Source organism: Candoia aspera, chromosome 6 (genome assembly GCF_035149785.1).
Source record: "Candoia aspera isolate rCanAsp1 chromosome 6, rCanAsp1.hap2, whole genome shotgun sequence".
In the NCBI taxonomy this organism is placed as follows: Eukaryota; Metazoa; Chordata; class Lepidosauria; order Squamata; family Boidae; genus Candoia; species Candoia aspera.
This window is the reverse complement of record NC_086158.1, coordinates 79,209,306-79,233,966: the sequence shown is the minus strand read 5'-3', so window position 1 is coordinate 79,233,966 and position 24,661 is coordinate 79,209,306. Positions and strand designations below refer to the sequence as shown.

Below are 24,661 nucleotides of genomic sequence, written 5' to 3'. Positions count from 1 at the left end.
GTCGTACGAACACAGCGTGGTTTATGGCTAAATGAGTTTCAAAAACTTAGACAACTCGGATTTTTCAACCCACCACGGTGAACTGAAACACGGTAAGCACGAAGTGTTAACTGGGTTGCAGAGCGGAAGCCACTTTCGGAAATAGCAACGAGGAAACAGCGCAAAGCGCCTCTCTACCAGCGACTAAAACCGCACCCCCTCCACTGCACATTTCGGATGGCCGCACAGGAAACACATTCAGGGCACTCTGAGCCGAAGGCGGCTTCAATCGCTACTAGTGCGCAAGCGCAAGGTGAGCCGCGCGTGCTCAGTAGTGCTCCGGGTGCTTTACCTCGCTAAGCTGAGGAGCACTTAGCTCCCTGAGGGAGAGAAACGGACGCGGACGCGCGATGGAGCCGCAGGCCTGGCCGGGTCCACGAACGGACGGCCGAGGCGGCGGCGGGCCTTGAAGGCGAGGCGGGCGTCGCAGCCCTCGCGGCACTCTAGGACATGGCCACCGAGCTGCCGCGCTGTGCCGAGAACCGGGAGGCCGAGCGGTTAGAGGGACTTCCCAGCTCGGCGGCGGCGAACGGGGAAGAGGTTGGAGCGACGGTCCGGCTCCTCGACGGCTGCGTGCCGCTCTCTCACCAAGTGGCGGGGCACATGTACGGCAAGGATAAGGGCGGTAAGTGGCGGGCGAGGCGGGACGGGGAGAGGCGAAAGTTCGACCCTGGGGGCTCTGTCTGTCGGGGGGCGGGAGAGCGCTCTGGGTGCTCCGCATCCCCTCGCCGCGGTGTAACTTCCTCCGGCCTCCTCCCGGGAATTCATTTGCAACGGGGCTGGGAGGCAACTAGTCCTCCGTCTCCCGCCATGTCAGCTAATCTTTCTCCCCGGTTTCTGTTTCTCTCCTCTTTCACTGTTTTGTATTAGGCGTGTTGCGAGGTCCCAGAGAGGGAAAGGACCGGTGGATGGGAACAGCTGCCAAAAGGGTGGGTGGGAACAGCCCTTTTGTTGATCAAACCAACTCACCCACCCGTTATGGCACGTTGCATCACTATTTGCTGTCCTAAAGAGCTCAGGACAGCCTGCGTGATTGACTTCCTTTTGTGTACTAAACAAGCCTGTCAGAGCTGTGGGAATGTGACATACAAAGAGCTAGGAAATCGGTAGGGAATGATAATGGTTTTTCTGGCTCAGTAATCCGATGAAGAATAGGCTGAGTTTTGTGAGGCAAGCAAGGTTGCTGAATAGGGACTTCCAGCTGAATTCCCTCGTTCTCAGGATCAGGAGGAGTCTGATAGGACCTTTTCTGACTAACCCATTTTAAGAAAAGGCATAACTTTTATGAGCCCTTCATTCACTTCATCAGATGCATGGAGTGGCTAAACTGATGTAGGGTTTAAGTTGGGATGAGGGAGGAAGGGAGAGGAAGACAGGTTGGTTATGCAGATGGTGACAGAGTACAAGTTCCTGTATTTTGTATTTGATGAATGTCTCATCAAATTCTACCATGACTTCAACAGCTTCCACCCCACCATCAACCTATATACAGAACAAGTCCACTTCCTTGATGTCATCATAAGTACTTGTAATCTGACTCACATGTAACCTGCAACTACATAACCAGTCTGTCTTCCCCTCCCTTCCTCCTATCCCAGTTTAAATGCTACTCAAGTTTAGCCACTCTGTACATCCAGTGAAGTAAACTAAAGCTCACAAAAGCTTACTCTTTTTAATAACATTTGTTAGTTAGAAAAGGTGCTACCATACTTCTGATTTTAGTTTGCATAGGCTAAGATGCCTATCCTCCTACTTGTTCTCAGGCAGCCCTACTCTAGCTGGCAGTTTTTGCAGGAACACAATACTAACTCCATGAGATTTATCATTTAATTGTTTTAGCAAAAGTAACAAAGAAAAATAATTGAAAATCAGAAGATCTGAAATTCTTATAAACCTGGCCTTACTTCTAGCCTTTTTGTCATCATTTTATCACATGTTATTTATAAAACAGCAGTGGTAGCTTATAGTAAATATATTTTCATTTCTTTATATTTATTAATGGAAACAATAGACTAGTATCACACTTTCTTTCCTGAGGAACAGTTTAATTCCTTATCTTATTATGACTTCCATACTGTGTCTGTGAAGAAACCTGCTTTTTATGCTTGGTCTTCTAAATGGGAGGGAATTTACCTATTTCTCTGTCTCCCCCAATGATTTTTTAAAATGGCTTCAAAAATAATGCCAGTAATTCTCCAGGAGAAGTTATAAAACTGGTTATTGAGTTAGTAGAAATATCTCTTGTAGGTAATAAAGTGATGTGCTTTTTTAAAAAAATTGGAAGGGTCTGTATTCATGTGTTAACTGAACCATGTTGGTGTGTTTTTATCTGGGTGCTCTTAGTCTGTCTTATATAAAATAGACATGGGTGGGAATGACCAAAGAGGAAGAATGAGAACAGGGAGTGGGAAAAAGAAAATAATGAGCCATTAAAATATTTATTTTTGTTATCTTTGGATGGTATCAGAAGGTTCACTATGCCATGAGATACAGTCTTAGTTATTTTTCACATAGTCAGTGAACTCCAAAAGGGTTTATTGGAAATGTTCTCATAAAACAACAAATGAAAGACTTGCATGCCCATTTAGAAGAATTTTTAAAGCAGGAATTTTTGCTTTGTCCATTTTTCCTAGTCTGCTTTTTATAGATTTACAATATATCAGATGGAACACTGTAAAACAAGAGTTTAGGAAGAGCTTTAATTAGCTAGTAAATTGCCACCACTTGAAATGAAAACTTTTATTAGCTGCAATCTCTAGAAGAAACATTCATTACCACTACTGTTTAGGCCAACCCTCTTAGACTGGAGTCAGTATTTTGTCTAACAAAATATGGTTGAATTATCCTGACTGCAGAAAGACTGATACCATTTTTGTTGGTTTAAAAGTAAAATTTCCTTCATGTTGAGCTCAGCTGCTGGTGATTTTATGGTAAAAGCAGTATGGAAGGGATCTACCATTGCTGTTCTTAGGATATATTTTTCTTCCAGTATAGATTACCGCTTTGGTATTTCCGGGTGATCTCTCATCCACATATTAACCAACTCCAACCCTCCTTGGCTTTTTTGAGATCAGCCAGGATTGCATGAATGAAGGCATCATAAACCATGAGCAATAAGTTTATATTCAGGGTGCTATGAAAGCCAATGAATATAGTTTTGACTGCAGAACTCAGCTTTTTTAGCAGTTTGGTGAACTTTTAAAAACCATTTTTATAGCACTTGGGATTATGAAGATAGGATTGAAAATGCACAGTGAATGGCTTCTTAATTCTCAGATACCAGAGTGATAGCTGGAAAACATTTCTTGGTCAAAGATGAGGCCTTGGTGCTCTGCATGGTTTTCTCCTACCCCATCCCCTCTAGAACTAGCAAAAGCAGAATTATCAAAATTCTGTGATAATGTTAAACTATTGTGTATAAATCTTTTAAAATAAAGATATGGGAAGGAATAAATGTTAATATTCATATGTACCACAATAATTATAAGCTGAAATAATACCACAAATCACTATTGACAATATTGATGCATAGTTGATTTGTACCAGGAAAATATAATTTTTATTGTGCTTTCTCTAGTTGTAGAGTTCAAAGAGTATTTTTTATAGTCATAATAAATATAGTAAGATAGGAACCTTGGTTATTTTTTAACTATGGGTGTAAATAAAGAGCCAGTTTGGTCTAGTGGTTAAGATGTTGGACTAGGAGTAGAGAAACCTGAATTCTATTGCTGCCTTAGGTGTGGAAGACAAATGGGTGACTTTGAGGGTGACACTCTCTCTCAGCCCTAGGAAGAAGGCAATGGTAAACTACTTTTCAAAATACTGCCAAAAAAATTGCATGGATTTTTCCATGTAGTCATCACGAGTCAAGATTGAATTGAAGGCACACACACAGTGCAAGATCATTATTTTTTAAGAATGTGATTTCAGTTAGGTTTATCTAGCCATATATTATATGAAATTGTTTGCAATAAGTGGGATTTCTAATGGCTATTGTTCACAACATCTGGAGAAGCAGAGTTCTAATTTATGAAATCTTATATGCCATAATTAATTGGTTACTATTTATATTTATATTTTTATATTTCAAATTGTCACATTTAAGATATCATGGTGTGTTATTTTTGCTGTAGCATGCTAGCGTGCTGTCTTTCTGAAAAAACATGATAGAAGAGACAGCCAAACAAGAAAGGTACATAGCAATGGACTTGAAAATTAATGCATTGCAGATGTAAGATTTATGGAAATGAAGGAATGTGCATCAAATAGAAATATACTACTTGCTTGAAGCATGCTGATTAAATGGTATTCTCACCTTGGATACAGAGACCCACATCACTTCTATCAGTGTTTCAAGATTCAAAATCTGAGCCAGCTAGATAGGAAAATTCTCCATGTAAGGCAAGAGGCCACGAGTTGCAACAGAGAAACTAGGATAAAGCTGAGATTCATGTGGGCCAGGCATAGGCCTAGCTATCATCTTTTGTGATGTAATTCTTAACCTATAGCATCTGTCCAGAATACAATAAGCTTTAAATGTAATTTTCTTACATAAAACAAGCTGCAATTCAACATCACAGAATATTACAACTGAGACTCAGTGCTAAGTTTAAGTTGATGTCCAAAAATGTATGGATATATGGTAGTAGTTGTGATGAAATCAATCATCTGTGTGGATCCTTATTATAAAAGGCAAAACTATGATTTCTTATTGATTATCCAACAAGCATTATTAACAAACATTGTGTAAATAAAGTTACTAAGCATTTAGTACAAGAAAATGAAAAACTGGTGTCATAGTTCCTGAAGTGTGTAACAAGCAAGGGGACATTCAAGCTAATCTTAACTAGTTTTGGAGCTTCTTAGAACACAAAATCACTAATAATGGAATGTATAAAAAGTTTATATTTAGTAACTTAAGTTTTAACCTGTTCTGTTTGATTTTGAGAAGTCATGTCCTGTGCTATCCTAATTTAAATCACGAGGAACAAAAAACAAACTCAAGAGGTATCTGTTTAAACTTTGCCTATACCACTGAGCTCTGGTCCAGCTGCAGCTTCTGAATGCTCTTCAAGGGCAGCCCCATACTGAGTGCATTACAGTAATCATGAGTCATAAGGCATGAGGCACTGTGAGTAAGGCCTCCTGATCCAAAAATGGGCACAGTTGGTACACAAGGAAAACTTGTGCAAAGACCACCCCCACAGCCATGATTGCCACCTGTTCTTGTGCAAGAATCATGAGTCCAGGAAGAACCCCCAGATCATTCACCAACTCTGGGGAAATACAGCCTCACCCAGAATTAAAGATGGAATATCTCTGAAATGGGGAGGGGGTGCTCAAAAACCCCACAGCTACTCAGTCTTACCCGGGTTGAGCTGAAGCCTGTTCTCCCCCATCCAAACCCACAGCTTCCAGCCCCAGCCCCCTTTCCTGAGGAAAGAACCTCAGTGGCATTGCTTGGTCAGCCCAGAGCGAGTTGTACAGCTGGGTATCATCAGCATATTGATGATACCTTACCCCCATGCCGATGAATGACCTCACTCAGTGGCTTCATGTAGATGTTAAACAGGAGTAGGAGAAGGTAAAAAGGGGCCTTGGGCTCAACCTCTCCCCCTCATCAACACTGACTGGAACTGGCCTCTGAGAAAGGAGGAGAACGCTGCAACATTGTGCCTCCCACTCCCAATCCTCTAAACAAATCCAGAAGGATACCATGATTGATGGTACTGAAAGCCCTGAGAGATCAAGGAGGGCCAGGATGGATGCACTATCCCTATCCTGGGCCCATCAGAGGTTGTCCACAAGTGCAGTCAATACTGTTTCAGTGCTATACCAGATCTTGATTTAGTCTGGAAGGGGTCCAGATAATCCATTTCTTCCAGGGCCCTCTGGAGCGTTCCCAAGAAGGTTGAATGTAACCAATAATTAGGTTGTAAAATTGCCATATTCTTTAGGTATTTACTATGTGAATTACAGTTAATTATGTAAGTCAAATTAAGCTCCAGAAATAACTTTGCTCTGCAGTTTGTAGTTAGTTCTGGTCTGCTGCTAATCAAGTTGTAATTAGTTTGCGGGTAATGGGAAACTGCGGGTCACTTTGCTTTTATGTAGCAGGATTGTATCTTGACAATATTATTGTTCACTAAATCTCAGTGAAGTGAAACTCCCCAGAACTAAAGCAGTTGGTTAAAGATAGGAATGGGATTAGTTTAAAAACATTACTTTACTCAATATGTGACAGACTTATTTTGGCTGTAGAATAACTACCAGACTCAGAGGTTCTTAAACGCTTCTCTCATAAGTATATTGTTGAGTTATCTTTCTTCCTTGTCTTCGGAGCATTCTGGGCAGTCTCAGAAAACATTTATTCAGTGTGCTGGAAAAACATGAGTTCCTATTAAAATTCACACGTCTGCCTTCCCTGTTTTATTTATTTCATATACAATAATTAGAAATTGTTTTTTTAAATTAGCTTTCTTGGGCTTTTATGGTAAAATTGCTCTTCTGCTTTTGAATTTCTGTTCTTTATGAAGCACTCAGCAATACTGAAATGATATTGTAGTTTGAAGATCAGCATATTAGATTGTGATTTTTTGTTTTTTGTTTGGTCTCTCAGGTATATTGCAGCATCCAGATGGCACTGTCCTCAAACAATTGCAGCCACCTCCTCGAGGACCCAGAGAACTAGACTTCTATAATAAGGTAAAATTATTTTTTTACCTTTTCTAAAGCAACTGGAAGCAATTACATGTTTATGTGGAATTGGACCACCCATTTTGTGTACTATCCGGGTGAACATGTCTTGTATTTTATTTTTGTGCTGCTTTCCATTATTATAAATTGTATAATGGTTCTGAAGGCTTCAGATTTTTGGCCCAATGAATTTAACTGTTCTATTTCTCCATCCCTTATGTATTTAATCACATTTTCCAAAGCTGATCATTATATGTCATCTTGACTTGGCACTTTAGATGCTATCTTGAGATAGTAAAGGGTATATGGAGTTATGTGTATCTTTAGAATTACTGCTGTTTTGAAACAACTTCTTGAAATTTTCTTGGTTGGTTAGTTTTGCTGTTTAGAGAATATGGCATCAATGATAAAACTATTCATAAAAACTATAATGATTAAATCAAAATTCACTTTGAAATAGTAATAGAAATCATCAATAAAATTGTCCTTAGTCTATTACTTCTGTTGTTTAGAGAGCATAGATAAGTCGTCTTTATTTAGACAAGTATTGTATACGTTTAACAAGGTTTTTCATTTTAATTACACATAGAAATTAAAGTTTTAATTTCTGTATATATCAGAGTTGTACCAATAGGTGACTTTTAAAAAAAAAAATCCTCAAATTTAATTCTTGAAAACTACCTTCAGAATCTGTTGTTTCCAAGTTGAGTATATCTGAGAATATTTAGAATGAAAACCTACTTACTGGAAGGATTTAAAATAATTTATCAATAGTATGAATGATCAATGTCATTTCAAAAATTAAACATTTTCAGAGGTGGTCATGGCTGTCTCATATTTTTACATAGCAGTTATTTACCATGGGAATTTAATCAAGTGTTTTTTTGTTGGAGAGTGAGTTACAGGTAGTTCTCACTTAATGACCACAATAGGGACTGGAATTTAGGTTGCTAAGTGATGTGGTTGTTAAGCAAATCCAGATCTGATTTTGTGACCATTTTTGCGGTGGCTGTTAAGCAAGTCACCATGGCCGTTAAGCGAATCATGTGGTTCCCTATTGATTTTGCTTGATGGAAGCCAGCTGGGATGGTGGAAAATGGCGATACTGTGGGATGCTGCAACCATTATAAATGTGCGACAGTTGCCAAGTGCCCAAATTGCAATCATGTGACCATGGGGACTCTGTGACAGCCATAAGTGCAAGGAGCAGTTGTAAGTCAGTTTTTTCAGTGCTATCGTAACTCCAGACAGTTGCTAAATGAATGGTTGTTAAATGAGGACTACTTGTAGTGTTCATGTCCTCTTCTATTTTCTATGAATAAAAATTTTAAAAGGGATGTTTAGACATCTGAGCATAAACTAGAGGTGATATTGTGGTAGAAGTGAGTTTAATTTTAGTTTAATGTTCATGTTCACTTATTGCCCTGAAATCATGAAGCCAAAGAGATTGTAACTAACTGTATCCTTTAAGTAATTTTCTGGTTGTCTGAATCCCTCCCCCAACTAATATTTAAAACATGAACATGTTTTTCTTTTGGAAATAAGATTGTGGAATCCTTGCTGAGTTGGAAAGAGTGCGTAATGTAGCTTCCACTGGAGTTACCTAGAGTAACAGTAGTATGAACATAGAAAGAAATGTAAACAGTTAATTACTATAAAAGTTCTTGAACAGCTTGCTCTGAAACATTCAGTTGTTTCAGAGGAAAGAACAGAAATGATTCTGTTCCCTTTTCAAACCAAAATCAGTGTGCAGTTGACCCATTTAGGATGATTTTCATGCAGCAAAGTATTTTCTGTGCATTCTGATTAGATTCTACAATTTCTGTAGTATAAATAATTTGATTATCAGTTTACTTCTGCAGATTGAGAGTTTGGAGAGTAAATGCTTGTGAAATGAATAAAATAACCAATTTATGGTATATAAATATAAGACTAAAAATTTAAGCTGTTAGGGTTCTACAATTAACTCGCTAACAAGCTTCATCTCTTTCCTAATTTGTATAATAGAAAGATATGCCAATCTATATTCTGTCAGCTATTTTTTTCTCACCTGATTAGTTATTTTTTTCTGTCACAAAAGGATTGAAAACAAGCTTTGTTCAATCCTTTTCAGTTGGCTTTCCAAGGGTATATGGCCTTTGCAATATAATCTATTTTTTTAGCTGTTTATACAAATACAAATGTTTAAAGGTTCAACTAAACATCTTCCTCATACATGATTTTGTCACAGTAAGATTATAGAATGTCCCCCTACTTTATCTGCCCTTACGGCCATCCAGTTGTGTGGAGCCTGTAAGAACCATTTAACCTATTTAGGTTAGTTATATTTCAGAAGTCCTTAGGGAGTTTTGTGCTCTAGCCAGTGACAAAAACTATGAAATTATTTTTTTATAATATTCAAATGTGTGTCTTTGACAGGAATAAATCAGTCAGCAACTGCCTACCCCAATGGGCTTGGGGCAGGGAGGAGAATAGTTGTGCTTGGGGCTGGCTAGTACCTTGAAGTGCCCCTCCTATACAATGACTGAATGAGACCATAGCCATCTGGATTTTATTGTATTTGGTAGCTCTGTGAAATTGTTTTATAATGTGTTTTATATTGAAATTTTATTATATATTTATTGTTTTATATTGTAAACTGCCCAGAGTTCCTCCACTTGGAGGAGATGGGTGGCGATAAATTTGATTGATTGATTGATAGATAGATAGATAGATAGATAGATAAATAAACTCATTGATTGTCTATATCCATATTGTTCATACTGGAGGTAACCCTCATTTTTACTCCTATAAATTTAGCATTTATATAATGTGAGGTTTAAATTCCCAAAGCTGCTTTCATAGCAGAAAAGTGGATAATTTATTATAGGTTCAACTGTATTTCACTAACATTTCTTTTATTTCAGGTATTTGCTGATGGCTGTGAAGACTCTGTGTTCCTAGAACTACAAAAATATTTGCCAAAATATTATGGAACCTGGTCACTGCCTACTGCACCCAATGGTACTGATGCTATATGCAGTATGCTAGGCATGGATTTTATGGGAATTTCTGTGGAGGTTCTTCTAAGAATGTATACATTAAAGTTCTATCACATAGAAAAAACATGCTGATGTACTTAATTGAAGAGAAATTGTATAAATGAGGACTACTTTCTGTAAAGTAAATGGATTTTTCTGTAGAGTTCAGCCTATTCAGAAATACAATAGTACTTGTATGTCAAAATGCATATCCAACTTTCCTGAACATTATTATATAATACAATTATATGAGTATTATGTATGAAGAACCTCCCAGAGTCCCCCAATGGGAGGGGATGGGCAGGGACAAATTTAATAAATAAATACATAAAATATTATTTTAACATAGCTCTAGGTTCAATTACATTTACATTTTTTATATTCACAAAGCATTTTTATTCGTGGATGAATTAAAACATTTAGATCAAAATATATAAACATGTTAAGTGTGATTTGATAGGTTTGAGCTTAGGAAAAATTAAAATTGAAGAGATAAGACTCTCATAGCTCTTGTGTGAGTATCATGGGTTAAAGTACCATGTATGGCAGTTATTCTGTAATATAAGAGGTGGTTCAAGGGGTGGGTTTTTTTTTTCCTAGCCATTGATTTTTCACATCATGCTTCTGTATGGATATTGATAGGCACAAGGAGATTTTGTTCTCTTTACTAGCTGATTTGTTCTAACCATCATTGGTTCTTCATTAAGGTTGAGAAATCATGTCTACATTTCTACAGGGAATTAGGAGTTTTAAAAATTTAAATTCCATCCTGCAACTTAGTCCATGTGACCAGATTGAAGCCTTAACTGCACAGATTGATTCCCAGGTCCCAGGCTAAGGTTCCTGATTTCTTACCATGATTACAAGATCAGAAGCTCTCCCCACTTTGCTCAAAAGAGAATTTCTGTTACGGAACAATTTATCTTGTTTCTCTAATGATCTTAACCATCTTTAAATAAAGTATCTGCAGTGTTATTAGCTATGGTTAATGTTAACCAAGACTGGAAATTGGTTGCAAATATTGGTTAAGAGGAGCTATGACTAGACATAACTATGGCTAAAGTTGATAGCAAAAAGGAGCATGATTGGCAATTAACATACATTAACAGTTTCATATGTGAACTGAAGAAATGTTATGCTTTTGGCCTTCCTTTGCAAGGTATTGAATCATAGTCTGGTATGATAGCCCTCTGGTATATGATAGTCACATTTTTTTTTCAGCTGCTGACAAAGCTGAATTGCGAAACTTTCTGTTCCTCATCTTTTGTTTGGGAAGGAATAGTCTTGCCAGATTTTCAGGAAAATACTTTGGTTCACTTAGTATTCTCTAGGACATCTCCTTGCTGTCAGACTTTGTTTCACTAAAAGGCTGGCTGCTGTAATCATTCATGAAGTGTTAAGAAGGTTGCTGCAGAATTCAGAATAATGTTATGTGTTAGCTGCATGTACAGTATATTTACTGAAAATGTTTGCATGGTAGACTAAGCATGGTTTTATGTTAACTAGGGATGCATACAATGTTTTGAGAGTGAAACAAAACATAAAACGTCTTTCTGATTTGTGCACATTTTTGTATTTTCTGTATTGAAAGAATTAATGCTATCTCCCTTCCCTTCAACTGTTATCCAGCAACCAGTGCTGTAGCTGGTCACTAATCCCAAAGAACCTATATATTGTGTTCTTAATGCATCCTTGTGTAGTGAAAGAGGATGCTTTATAACTATTTCTGAAAGACTAAAAGCTGCTTAAGAACTTAGCCGGTAATCATAGTTCAAAAAACACATTTGGGTGTGGCTAAAGCAAGCTAATGAATTGCAATCAAACTATGATTGAAATGCCTCGATTTTACATTTGTTTGATTCATTGTCCAGGTTCAGATTCATGTCAAGCCAAGCAAGAATGTGGTTTAGCATGGAATGAAGTTATAATTTCTTGTTTTATTCTTAACTGTTTACAGATTTGTACCTAAAACTGGAAGACGTGACACACAGATTTAAGAAACCATGCATAATGGATGTAAAAATAGGCCAGAAAAGCTATGATCCATATGCTTCAGAAGAGAAGATTAAGCAACAAATCAGCAAGTATCCACTAATGGAAGAGATTGGGTTCTTGGTGCTTGGAATGAGGGTAAGCTGTTCCTTGGATTTTAATTAGAGGATGCTCTTGAAGAGAGGTATGCAAGCTCTCTCCGGATGATTTTTTTTCTTGTGAAGAGAAGTTAGGAGTTGGTTTTGGGTTCATATATTTTTCTTATATACATGCAGCTTACACACAACAGGAAATATTCCTGTTTCCATCATTTACAATAAAACATAAGGCAAAATGCATCCTTATTTTCTCTTGGTGGAGAAGTGGAACGTGCATACCTGAAGCCTGCTCTTGATCTTTCAGTACAGTCAGAGGACAAAAGTATCTGAACAGGGTGTGCAAAATTTTCTCTTTTAAAATAGATAAGTAGAGATCTGTAAGTGTTCTGGAGCTTTATTTATATTCTTGTCATTTTACTTTATTACTGCTTTGCTTTTCATTCTTTGTGAGACTTACCTTCCTGTGCATAACTTGTGGCCATGCTTTCTGTTGTATACTTCTGCCTGAGTGGATAAGTATTCCATTTCTGTCATTCTTTATCATCCTTCTCCATGTTGTAGAGATTCTGGCTTCCATTTGCATGTAATCATGAAACTCTGGTTAACTATTAATTACCAATAAGAATAGGTACAAAGTTGAGGGATGGAAGGGCATTCAGCTGCAGCCCCACCCATGGTTATAAAGCATGGCTTTATAGATTATGGCTTAGGAGGCTGTGGACAAGTGCCCAAAATCGGCACTTGTTTGATTTATTTAGAGAGAGAAAGAGAAGTCGAGAGAGAGAAAGTAATTGGGGGATTTTTCACTTTTTGCTAAAAGGATACCTTGATTTGGAGATTTACGTCATATCACAAAGTTATTCTCAACAGCTGTTTTCTCAGCAGTGTTTAGTCAGTTGATTCCTGTTTATATCCAGCCAGATGGAGATATGTACAGGACTCCTTGGAATGTTTTGTTTATGTGTATAGGTGTGCATTTACATGTTTGGGTATGTGTACATATACACACATGCTAAGATTTTGGCGAGTTGACCTAAGAAAAGTTGAGAACGTTCTGGTTTTCTTAAACAAGTATATTAGTTGGAGATTGAAGGTTTGAAATATTATCTCAGCAGAGGCCTCCTTTGTATTGTTTAAAAATACTGATCTAATGTAGCTTTGTGCTATCTTTCCTGATTAATAATAGCATTTTAATATGACAAGAATAAATGAATAAACTTATCTTCAATCTTCATTTCCAGCTGTTATCAGATTTATTTTAAAAGCCACTGTGACCTTAGTTTTCTAGAATCTTTGTGGTTACTCTTCTAGTTGTCACTGATTTGAGTGCAATACTGTATAAGCCCAGAAAATAAATAAACTAGATTGTTTGTCTCTCTACTGTGGTAGAATAAATATTTTTCCTCTGCTGGAGTCTGGCATAGATTATATATGATTAAAATGGGTAGGTTCCCTTACAGTATAAACACAGACATACTTTGTGAGAGCTTTATATTTGTTTGCTATTGTTTCAAGCACCTCCAAGAGGTTTATACTAGGAAGATTATTGTCTAAAGGCCTTCGGCTAGTTACTTACAGCTTTGTTGTAGTACTTGAAAATTAAAAAGAAATATATTTTGGAAATCTTTTAAACTACTTACCTATTACATCAAATTTATGGTTGGACAAGGAAAATGGATTCTTCATACCCTTCTTATTGCTAAGAAACTAGGCTTTCAACATTAGAAAGATAAATCTATGACTCCCCTTAGTAGATTAAAAACCTAATGTTACTTGTGACGTATGAAATGAGTTTCTTACACATGTGGATTATACAAATAGTCCTTGTTTAGCGACCGCAATTGGGACCAGGAACTTGGTTGTTAAGTGAAATGGTCGCTAAGTGAAACTGAGCTTATGATCTTACTTCACCTTTCCTTGGCTTTACAGACCTGCAAAGGTCGTAAATGCGAGGATTGATCGTGAAGTTACTTTTTCATCACCCTCATAACTGCAAATTGTCGCTAAATGAGGTCTATCTGTATGTAGATGGTTATAATGAAATATGGTTACCTTTTATTGAAATTGAGTAAAACTTTATATGCATGTATGAGAAGCCCTCAAATAGATAATTGTGTGATTGTTTTGCTGTTTAATTAAATGCATTTTGCTATTTAATTAAATAAATGCATTTTGTAAAAGCCCAGAGTTTAAGCAAGGTCTTCCTGTTTTCTTAGATTAAAAAATTAAATTATTCTTATTATTTTTGCTACTATACATGGTTATATACATTTGTACTTTTTGTTTAGTTTCTGGATATTTGAATGTACCATTTATTCATGTTGTTCTCTGAACCAAAATTTTCTTTGTGATGATTTTTAGTTAATTTAGATTCCCACCAAAACATTAAGCTACCCTTTATCATTAGCTCATGCTTGAATGCTTCATAGGGCAGTTGATTTGAAGGAATCTGACAATTCCTCAATACTCAAAATAGTTACTACATTGGTTTCTTTTTTTTCCCCTTAGATTATACAGTAAAAAACGTATGATATTCCTTCAAAAAATGTTTTCACTGAACATACTCTATTCATGTGTTTTGCAAAGTGATCTTACTGGGCTAACTAGGTCTAACTCCTGCAATTCTTTCAGACTTCTATGGTCTGAAGCAAAACCTTTTAATGTAACTGTAATATTACATTAGAATTAGAATGGAAAAGAAGAATTCAAGAAATGCAGATATTTCTCCTTTTTTTTTAAAGGTTTATCATGTCCCTACTGGCAGCTATGAGACACAGAACCAGCACTATGGAAGAGGATTAACAAAAGAAACTATAAAAGATGGTAATCTTTGCATAAGAGCACTATATTACCCAGATAACTTTTTTAAAAGAAACAGCCAGGCTAGAGTTTGTGTTACAGGCTTTGAACTGTATGGTGTCCCTGGTAGTTAAGAGAATTGACATTAATAGAGAAAAATGGAACTTAATATATCAGATTGCCAAATGGGAGAAAGAAGTGGCATAGTTTTTTTTTTATTGGACTTAAAAGGAAAATAAGGGGCTACTGTAAAATATAGTTGAAGACATTTTCCAGTAGTATATATAGAAAGGATAAAGCTGTTTTATGCATGAATCTCTTTGAGCGATGAGTAAAAATACTGAGTGTTAATACTGTGTTTTAATATTGAGACTAGTGTTGTCTCAATAAGTTAAGGTGCTGGAGTTGGATTGGAGAGACCATGCTCTAGTCATCCCTTAGGTACAGAAGCTAGTTGGGTGACTTTGGCCCAATCATTTTCAGGACTAGAATGGGAGTTGCAAAACATCTATATACCAACCTGCATTGGATCAGTGTGGTACTCTAGAACCTTCAGTGAAGAAGCCTTCATGCTTAGTACATGCTGCTTAAACCCACTTGTGATTAAAGCAGGTATAAGCCTTAGTAATAAATAAATAATTGCATATTAGGAGAAAAGGGATTTATAAATCCCTGAAGTATGGCTTTGGCTGTGGATCTCAGTTACTTAGATTTAGAAGGCTGTCTGATTCCAAATGACACTTTCTTTTACATAATTAAAAGGAAAGAAAACAATTAAAAAGAAAAGAACTTGCGCACCTGGTCAAAGCACGTTGTTGCATGAAAAATATCCGCCAGGGGCTCAACAACCAACCTAACTCCAGGCCGAGAGCACAGCCATGCTTTCAAAGACTTGTGGAAGTCTTATATGGTGGGAGCTGTGTGGAAATCTGGGGTGATGCTATTCCAGAGGGTAGGTACTGTGACAGAAAAGGCATGCTTCTAAGGTCCCACTAGATGACATTGCTTGATAGAAGGTGCCCAGAGTGCCCCCACTCTACATGATCTTACCAATCTTTTAGCTACGTTTTAAAAAATATTATATGGACTGCCAGTAAATACTGAGCCCTGCAGATTGCCTGTCATTTATTGCTCTTCTGGTTGATGGCAGTGAGATAAAGTTTATTAACCTTTTAAAATTATCTGCATTCTTGCAGTACTGTCACTTGAAATAATCAGAGCTTCCTTTAGGCCCTATTAATAGATACAGAGATTCTGGTTAAACAAAGAACACTTAGAACAAAGTACTATGTCGTATGTTTATTGAACACATTGAGTCAGTGTTCACTGTCTTTGAATAAATATGTGAAGCCCTAAGATTATTAACTGTTTTAACTCATAAAAGTTGAATCAAATGTTCCAATCAGTAGATGATAATTAGGAGTGAACCTGAGGGCTCCTATTAAAAAAACAAAAATCCACAAAAAGACAAGTTGCTTGCCACCACTGATTTGCTTTTTCCAACACTGGCTTATGGAAACAAATCATGCTCTGATTAAAAGAGAACTCTGTCAACCTGAGAAAAAGGATTGTTGATGCTTAGCAGACTGGAAAGGGCAACAAATCACTGCCAAAAACTTTGGCCACCCTCAATTTCTAGCCAGGTAGACCATGTATAAATTGAGAAAGTACAACACCATTGTTATACTGCCAGGAATGGTTTCCCAACAAAGAGCAAGGTATACAATACTTTGTATTATAAGGAAAACACTGAAGGAGAGTATTATTTTCTGCTCTCCAGAAAATACATTGCTGCTCATCTCAGATTTTCTGAAGGCCACCTGGATGATCCAGAGGCTGTAATATGGGCAGATAAAATGAATGGAAATGTTGGCATTAATGAGAAATACTATGTTTGGGGAAAAAATATTGCATTCCAACAAAAGAATCTCATCCTTTAGACAATCACTCAGGTCCTAGTTACCTCAAGTCTTGACTTTTGCAATGCACTTTATGCGAGTCTGTTTTCAAGTGGCTTGAAAACCACTTGGAAGCTTCAGCTGGTCCAGAACACAGCAGTGCGGGCAATGATGGGCATGCCTTGGTATTCCTATGTGACACCTCTGCTTTGTGAACTGCACTGATTGCCACTGTGCTTCTGGGTATGATTCAAGGTTCTGTGTATTACCTATAAAGCCCTACATGGCATAGGGCTAGGTTACTTGAGGGACTGCCTATCTCCCATGGTTTCTACCCTGCTGGTACATGCCAAGAGTTGGCACACTCTGGGTCCCTTCAATAATCAGTGTCATCTATCAGGACCCCAGAGGATGTCTTCTCTATTGAAGCACCTGCCATTTGGGTTGAATCCCCCCCCCCTGAAATTTGCATGGCTCCCACCCTGTTGGTGATCCATAAACCCCTGAAAACTTGGTAGTTCTCCCAGGCCTTGGGGTGAGATGGATGGGGCCCCTTCAATGTGTTTGTTATTTTTGTTTTCTGTTTGTATATTGTGCCTGGATGCCATCTTGTTTTTGGTTGGTATTGGCTTTTATGTTACTATTTGTGAACTGCCCAGAGTCAGTTGGAGTTGGGCAGTGTTCAGGTTGAAATAAATAAACCTGCAAAGCTTGGTGGGAATATTTATTTATTTATCTATCAGTTTTTTAATCACTGCCCATCTCCCCCCAAAGGAGGGACTCTGGGCATATTAGAATAAAAACATAGTTTATACGTTTTTATAATACAATATTATAGAATAGAATATCATAGTTTGGGGTTGTTTTTCATGCTCAGGATGGCTTTGTTTGAGGCTATCTGAGAGCTAAAGCTTAAGCAAGTTTTGGTTATGCAGTACAACAGTGATTCTAACCACTTCAGTAATCTACAACATAATGGTTAAAACAGAAAAAAACCTCATGTTTTGGAATGGCCAAGTAAAAAACCTGACATAACCCTGCTGAAAAGCTGTGGCATGAGCTGAAAAGAGCCATTGATGTAATATACCAGTGAATTAAAGTAGGTCTGTAAGGAGAAATGGGGACAATGTACCTTTAAACCATTGTGTGAGATTGATGAGCACATACAGGAAACATTTTGCAGTCATTGCTGCTAAAGGAGCTGCCACCAGTTACTCAATCTAAAGTTGACATTCTTTTTCAAGCAATGATGGTGAACATTGGCTCAGTGTATTCAGTAAGAACGTGTAACAGTATTTACCCAACATCTTTTTATTTACTAAAAGGACTCAGCTGATGCTTAGATCACCTTGTGAGACTCAAAGCTGCAAGGTTATAGATAATTCTAAAGAGTTCACTAATTCACTAGTGGTTTATATACCACTCTACTGTATAAACTTGAGTTGTGGAACCAGAAATATATGAAGTGCTGTATACTTTGTAACTGGATAAACTTCTGATTATTTCAAGCCTGCCATTTCGTCATTCCACCGTAAATTATTGCAATTAATTTTGAAAATTAGAAATGCAACTTTAGGGTAGTAATAATAACATATCACTGAACTCTGTAGTGCTGATTTAATCCTGAATTCTGCTAGATTAAGGTATTTGTCCACTAACTATGTTTTTTTCTTTTTGTAGGCGTTGCTCGATTTTTCTATAATGGATGCACCCTGAGAAGAGATGCTATAGCTGTTAGTATTCAAAAGATTAAAGAAATCTTGCAGTGGTTTGAGAGCCAGAAGCAACTTAACTTTTATGCCAGTTCTTTACTATTTGTCTATGACGGTTGGTCTCCATGGTTGAATGATGACTGTTTGGTTGAGAAGAGCAAAGTACCCAAGGACCAAGTGCCAAGAGATAGTACAGATAATACATTGGAATATAACAACAATGTTCATATAATCAATGCCTCAGAAATTGGGAAGGTAGAGACTTCAGTTGGCAAAAATTTTTCTAAAACGTATACATTTCATAAAAGGCACCAGAATCAATTTTTGTTAAGAGACAACCTATGGAAGCGCAGTGCTTGCTTTTCACAAAAACATTTGAATGGAAATGTTATACCTCAGCTGGAAAAAGTTTTCAGCCAAATGCCCACTACTCTTCCAGGGGATGGAGAAGTTGAAGTCCGGATGATAGATTTTGCTCATGTATTCCCTAGTGATGCACAAGATGAGGGCTACATTTATGGTCTGAAAAACTTAATTACTGTCCTTCAGAATATTTTAGATAACTAAATTTTTGCAGTGATTTTTATGGAGGGCCAAATATAATGAAAAGCAACAACATTTCTGCACTTGTGATCCTTGGTTTATACTGTTCTACATTTTCTTGTCTTTATACTTTTGGTAGAATTACCAGGTATTTTATAATGTTACTCAGGAAAATTATTCTGTAATTAGTAAAAGAAAAGCTAATGAGATTTAACTGGTAGTTGTAGGGGTTTACATTTAACAAACGAAGCTTACCTGATATTGGAAAAATCTTGCATTGGTTGAAATGACTGAGTTATTTTTACATCCTTATGTATTTTAATTGAAAACCTGTCATGCAGCCATAATGTTGAGCCATATCTTTCATGGAATATTAGAAGATCATTAGAGTATAGTAAAACTACAATTTAATAGACCATTTAGGATGAAGGGTTATCCATTAAATCCAAATTTCCATCACTTTTGTGGATTTATATTGTTTGCATAATTACATAATTGACAAATGGTGTCATTTGCAGTAAACTAATTTAACAGAGAAATCCTTCATTTGACAAACAAATCTGCATTGGAGTCTGAACAAGAAGTTTGTCCGTTGTATCAAAAATCCACCAAACTGAGGTCCATTAAACTAAGAATTTACTGTATTATTGAGTATTTAATATATTTTTAAAACTGGAGCTAATAATATTTTTGAGGAGTACATGTTTGAAATCTATTCTAGTTTAACAGACTTTTTTTAGTGAGAGATAATCATACTAGTGCATTATTAAACCTGGGTAGAGGTGTTGATCTTTTCATGGCCAAATATTCTTACTGTGTAATATATAACATTTCCCCCCAAAATTTATGAAATAGATATGAGCCATATAAAGAACATAAGATAAATACTGTTTTGAAATGCTTGTGTTTTGGAGGTTCTGTTAGAAAATGAATAAACAAATAGTCAATCAAAAGTGGCTTTAGTTACTGCAGAGGAGGAGTAAAGTGTAATCCATTAAGTCTGAAGCTACTTCTTAAATAACATGTTGGTATGAACATTTTGTATGGGCAATTCATTATACAGATTTGGATTTAGAAATGGAAGGATTGATTTGCTTTGTAGAAGAAACATGGATATTGTAAAAAGCTTCCCCTGGAGGAAAGGAGAACAGGACAGTGATTTTCATTTAACTCTTTTCCCTATTTCATTTCTAAACAGTGTGGGAAGTGGTGCTAGGGATTGCAGAGAGGTGGAGGAATTAGTAAAAATTGTCCTTACATTCAGCTCCTTTAATTCAACAGAGCTTTGTGCTGATATGAATTCAACTTTGAACTGGTGGATAGTAGGCAGTGAATAGCAGTAGTTTAAATTATACATTTATATTTTATATTCCAAATATGTTATAAAAATCTCTATTAAGTAGTTTTGTTATAGGTTATGAAGAAAGCCTTAATAATATCAGATATTCAAAGGTAATATTAATTTAAGAGTGATCACAAGAATTTGGTGTTCTGTTAAGTAATTTAAGCCATATTGTTGAAAAATATTTGCTATGCGGAATTGTCCAAGTCAGTTTCCATGATCATTGGTAGCTTATTCTATAGTAGTCATTCTCTCATTAACTATTATCAGTTAACTTGGCTATATTTATATGTCTAGTGTGGGCTGGGAATGTTTCCATTGTGGGCCAGTGAAAATACATAATTTTTACATCTTTCAGGTAATAACTTCTGTGCTTCATAGTATTTGTAGTGTAATTGTCTGTTGTTCTGCTAACAGTTTAAGGAGCTGGAACAGTAAGTACTCAACATCTAATTTTCAATTTTTATAATTAAGTCATTACAAATATAATGTAAATATGTTTCCTTTTGGAACATAAAATGCTTTAAATTGGAAACTAGGGAAAGTTGGTTATAGTTACAGAAGTAACCCATCAAATTTTTTATCTACTGAAAAGCACATTCAGGTTAATTTTACTGTCTACTGATGTTTAAACAGTTGTGAAATAAACATTTTGCTACTTTCACATGTGAACAATAAATTAAAAACAAGAATGGTATGGTTTCCTAGACCTTTCTAGCTTATTCCACCACTTCCATTTGCTGTTCCTAGGAAGCCCTGTAGAGTGATGTCCCCTGGATATACACATGGAAAACTGGTCTCTCTGTTTCATTTTCTTTCCTGATCCTACAGCTTATTCTGTATGTTACAACTCTGTGTATAGAGGATACAGATGGAGTCTTTCATAGTCACCTTATGGAGGAGTTACCTCAGTTTTACTCATTTAACTGCTTGCTTCTAACTGAAGTGAATACGAGAGTCTGCATGTTAAGAGTCAGTATAATAACAATTATTTTGAGCTTCAGATTTAAGTCTGTAGATAGAGCAAGGAGTACCTTAGTGTCTGATCTAAACTGTGTTCAAATTAAGCTATATTTCTTTGGAAGGAAGAATTCCAAACTGTTTAGGAATAGATACAAGCAAATAAATGACAGCTACTTTGTAGCTGTCTCAAACACCGCCCACTTTGACAAGCTTGACCTTGCCACAAATGCAGAATTTTAAATATTGCTTCCAATGAGATTATGAAGATGCTCCTTTTAAATATATTATGTGGAAAATTATGTACAAACTAATAGAAGAATTTTAATTGTATAATTTTTATAGCCAAACAGTTTCGTTCTTGGTATTTTGGATATTTTGCTTCTTGTTGCATAGATCTATTTAAAACAATGGTATTATGAAATGTTAAAACTATTTTACCTAACTAATTTTGCAGAATTATGCAATTGTGTATAATCATGTTTCACATGAAGGGCATATATTGAGATGGGAGTTATTTTTGTTGAAAACTGAACTTTCTGCTTACCCATATGTTAGATACTATCCCACATAGATGCTTAAATTTTAGGAAGGGACTATTTTCTGTTAATGTGCACCTAATACAAAACTTGGTAGATTACAGTCTGATTCCAAGCATATCTGAAAGTAAGTCTCCTGAATACGCAGTAGTCATTACTTTCTAAATGTGCATAGAATTTTATCCCTAGTCTGAAATAGCAGAACTAAGGGTTATATAGAAATTGAGATCTTTATCAGAGTACAAAGGGCTGCCCAACTTTTAAGAAAGAGAAACAGATCAGATACTAGTTTAGAAGGAGAAGTACACAACCACTAAGTCTTTCATGTAAACCATTTTTGAGTGGTTTATATTATCCTTTTAAAGGACTGCAGCTAATAAAAATAATTCCTTTTTATCCATATTATGTTTAAATTAACATTATTTGCAATAACAGCCCCTGCTGAGTGCCTTCTGCTTCATGTTTGGTACCATTTAAATTACATTACAGAGTATCCAGGGTAACAGAGTGAAATGCTTTAACTGAAAGCTTGAATATAGTAATATCCCACAATAGTTAGGGAACACTGTTGTAATATTTTATATTTATTCTAAAACCATTTTTGCTGATAAAAGTTCTATTTCATCAGTTATGAATTGTGTTTACAAATCTACAAAGTAACTGCATATTCAGGAACTGAAGCTCTTCCTCCTGCCAGATGTGGGGCTCAAGGGACATTATCTGGGTCTCTGTTTACCAGCAGAGGCAGTGACATCGTGTAGCAATAGCACTTGGGAGTGGTATATTTAACAGAAAGGAAACTGGGGTGTGGACTGACATACTTACCCAACTTCTCTCAGCTGGATCTCCCTCATACTTGACTAGGATACTGCAGTCTTTACTCAAAAACTGGGAACTTAATATGCAATCATATGGAACTGTATGGCTTGTTGATGCTCAGTAAGAATCATTTAATTAGAATTTCTGGTAAGAGGGACTTCCATCTTTGTGACTATGAATAGGCCTTTAGATTTATGAACAGAGCTGAATGTGAGCCTCTGCATCATGCATGGTGAACAGTTTGAACATATGTGAGTTTCACTTGGAGGCTAAAGTAAGCAAGATTCATTTTGTAATTCACACTGAATTGAACATTTTTTCCCCCTTAAAGTAGAATTCTTGCAGATCATCTCCCTTGAGAAGCTTTATATCATTTACTTGTTTCTGTATGAAAAGTTCTTGCTGGCAAATCATTGAGTTCGACTGTAGAATGATAGGCCATTCAACTGTGAAATATGAGTCCATTATATATCCACAAGCTAAATACTGCACACTTAGAATTGTGAATTATGATTCTATTAACTGAAGAGTTTATGCACATTTAAAACTTCCATACTATGAATATTCATATTAATCCTGCCTCATTTTTAACATAAATTAATTTATTTGATATAAGTTTTGTATGAGTGGCTTCTTTATATTTAAAATTTATCATGTTAGATCTTGATATATAAGTTAGCAACAGGAAAGAGAAAGCAACAGTGATATTGGGAACAAATATATTTTTACACACTTGATAAATGATCTACATATGCTTTTAGAACATACATCAATATTGGCACTGGATAGAAAATCTCAACTGGCTGAACTGACTTTGAATTAAAACATCCAAATATGATGAAATTGCACATCTTAACATGAATGATATGAGTGACCTAAGCACTTTAATATTGTGGGAACTGTACTGGAAAATACATGGAAGCATATGAAATTGCACCTACAGCTACTGTATGTTAATTTGCAGTTTGTGATGGGTGGGTGAAAGGGATAATTTTACTACTTAGGTGTATTGTATCTGAATGAATGTACTTAGTCTGATTTCATTTATTTCTTATTCAAGGAGCCTGAATTGTGTTGTGTAGTATTTTTTGATGGGTTTGTGTGTTTGATTGTATTGTAAATGATACTTTAGGCAGGGGGGTACTTATTAAACTGCAGAGATATGTTGATTACTTTATGGTTTAAAAAAACCCTATTATGCTATATAAACCAATCATTTTGTAATTTATGCGGTATTTAGATAATTCTAATAGCTGTATATTTGGCTGACTATTAAAATTAATTTATCTTGACATTTTTCCTTGTTTTTTTAAGAAATATTTCTTTTAGTATGAGAAAGCATTTTCTTAGCCTTTCAAGATAGGAAAACACAAAAGACAAATAATATCAAGCCTTTCATACTTTCCTTATTAATGTTTAATGTCAGTATCCTTGATGATACAATAAGGCAAGATGGAAGTCCTGAGAAATTTATAGGTGAAAGTTGAAGGGTGAAGAACACATAGCAAAAGGGTAGTTGGTGAAGGGGGAGGATGAGCAAAGGTAAGCTGACTCCCTGGGAAAGATTTAGTTGTACGTTTTAGGACCTCTCGGTAAGGAATGTCTAAGTGTATCAATGACCTAGCTAAGGAACAGTTCCTGAGATGCAGTCAGGCATACTACCAAACGCAGTTCAACTTATACAAAGCCAAGTCCAGGGTTCTGATCATTACTTGATGCTCTTTCCAGACCTCTAGAATCACTCCTCACCTATTCAGTTTTGCAAAATTGCAAAATGTTCTCACTCTGGCTATGAAATTCATCTGGGAAATGGTGGAACATATAACCCCTGGCAAAAATTTATGCAGATGCCTAAATGTTTAAGATCCAGATCAAATTTGGCTGAATTTCCATTAACACTTTGCAATTTTCTGAGCTTTTACAAGTTTGTCCTGAGAATCCAATTATTGCTCCTTTACGAGAATAGCCCAAATCACAAGGGGTACCTCCTCCTATTATACATGTGCCCTAGAGATGTGATGAATTGGAGTTTAAGCCTTCTAAAACACAAGAGAAACTCCAAAAGAATTTCACGCTCAACTTTTTGCAGTTTATCATCCCATCTCAGGACTGGTGACTCTTTAGCAAAAGGCTGGGCTTATGACCAAAGCAACACCAGGATGCTTGGCCCCTCAAAGACCCAGGACGTGGTATCTTAGCACTTA

At 36.4% G+C, this 24,661-nt stretch overlaps 1 protein-coding gene across 1 annotated transcript; it reads left to right on the top strand.

Moving 5' to 3' along the window:
- Positions 1-297: 297 nt before the first annotated feature.
- Positions 298-23,743, top strand: IPMK (inositol polyphosphate multikinase). The gene is made up of 6 exons (XM_063307485.1): positions 298-664; positions 6,659-6,744; positions 9,642-9,738; positions 11,713-11,885; positions 14,587-14,668; positions 18,223-23,743. The coding sequence occupies exons 1-6, from the start codon at positions 490-492 to the stop codon at positions 18,819-18,821; spliced, it is 1,212 nt and encodes a 403-aa protein (XP_063163555.1). The 5' UTR covers positions 298-489; the 3' UTR covers positions 18,822-23,743.
- The last annotated feature ends 918 nt before the right edge of the window (positions 23,744-24,661 follow it).

What these genes read in the sequence shown, in the direction of transcription:
- IPMK (XM_063307485.1), top strand. Translation starts at nt 490, where the DNA reads ATGGCCACCGAGCTGCCGCGCTGTGCCGAGAACCGGGAGGCCGAGCGG. An exon ending in AACTAGACTTCTATAATAAG is followed by an intron (nt 6,745 to 9,641) that starts GTAAAATTATTT and finishes CTTTTATTTCAG; the next exon opens with GTATTTGCTGATGGCTGTGA. An exon ending in ACTGCCTACTGCACCCAATG is followed by an intron (nt 9,739 to 11,712) that starts GTACTGATGCTA and finishes AACTGTTTACAG; the next exon opens with ATTTGTACCTAAAACTGGAA.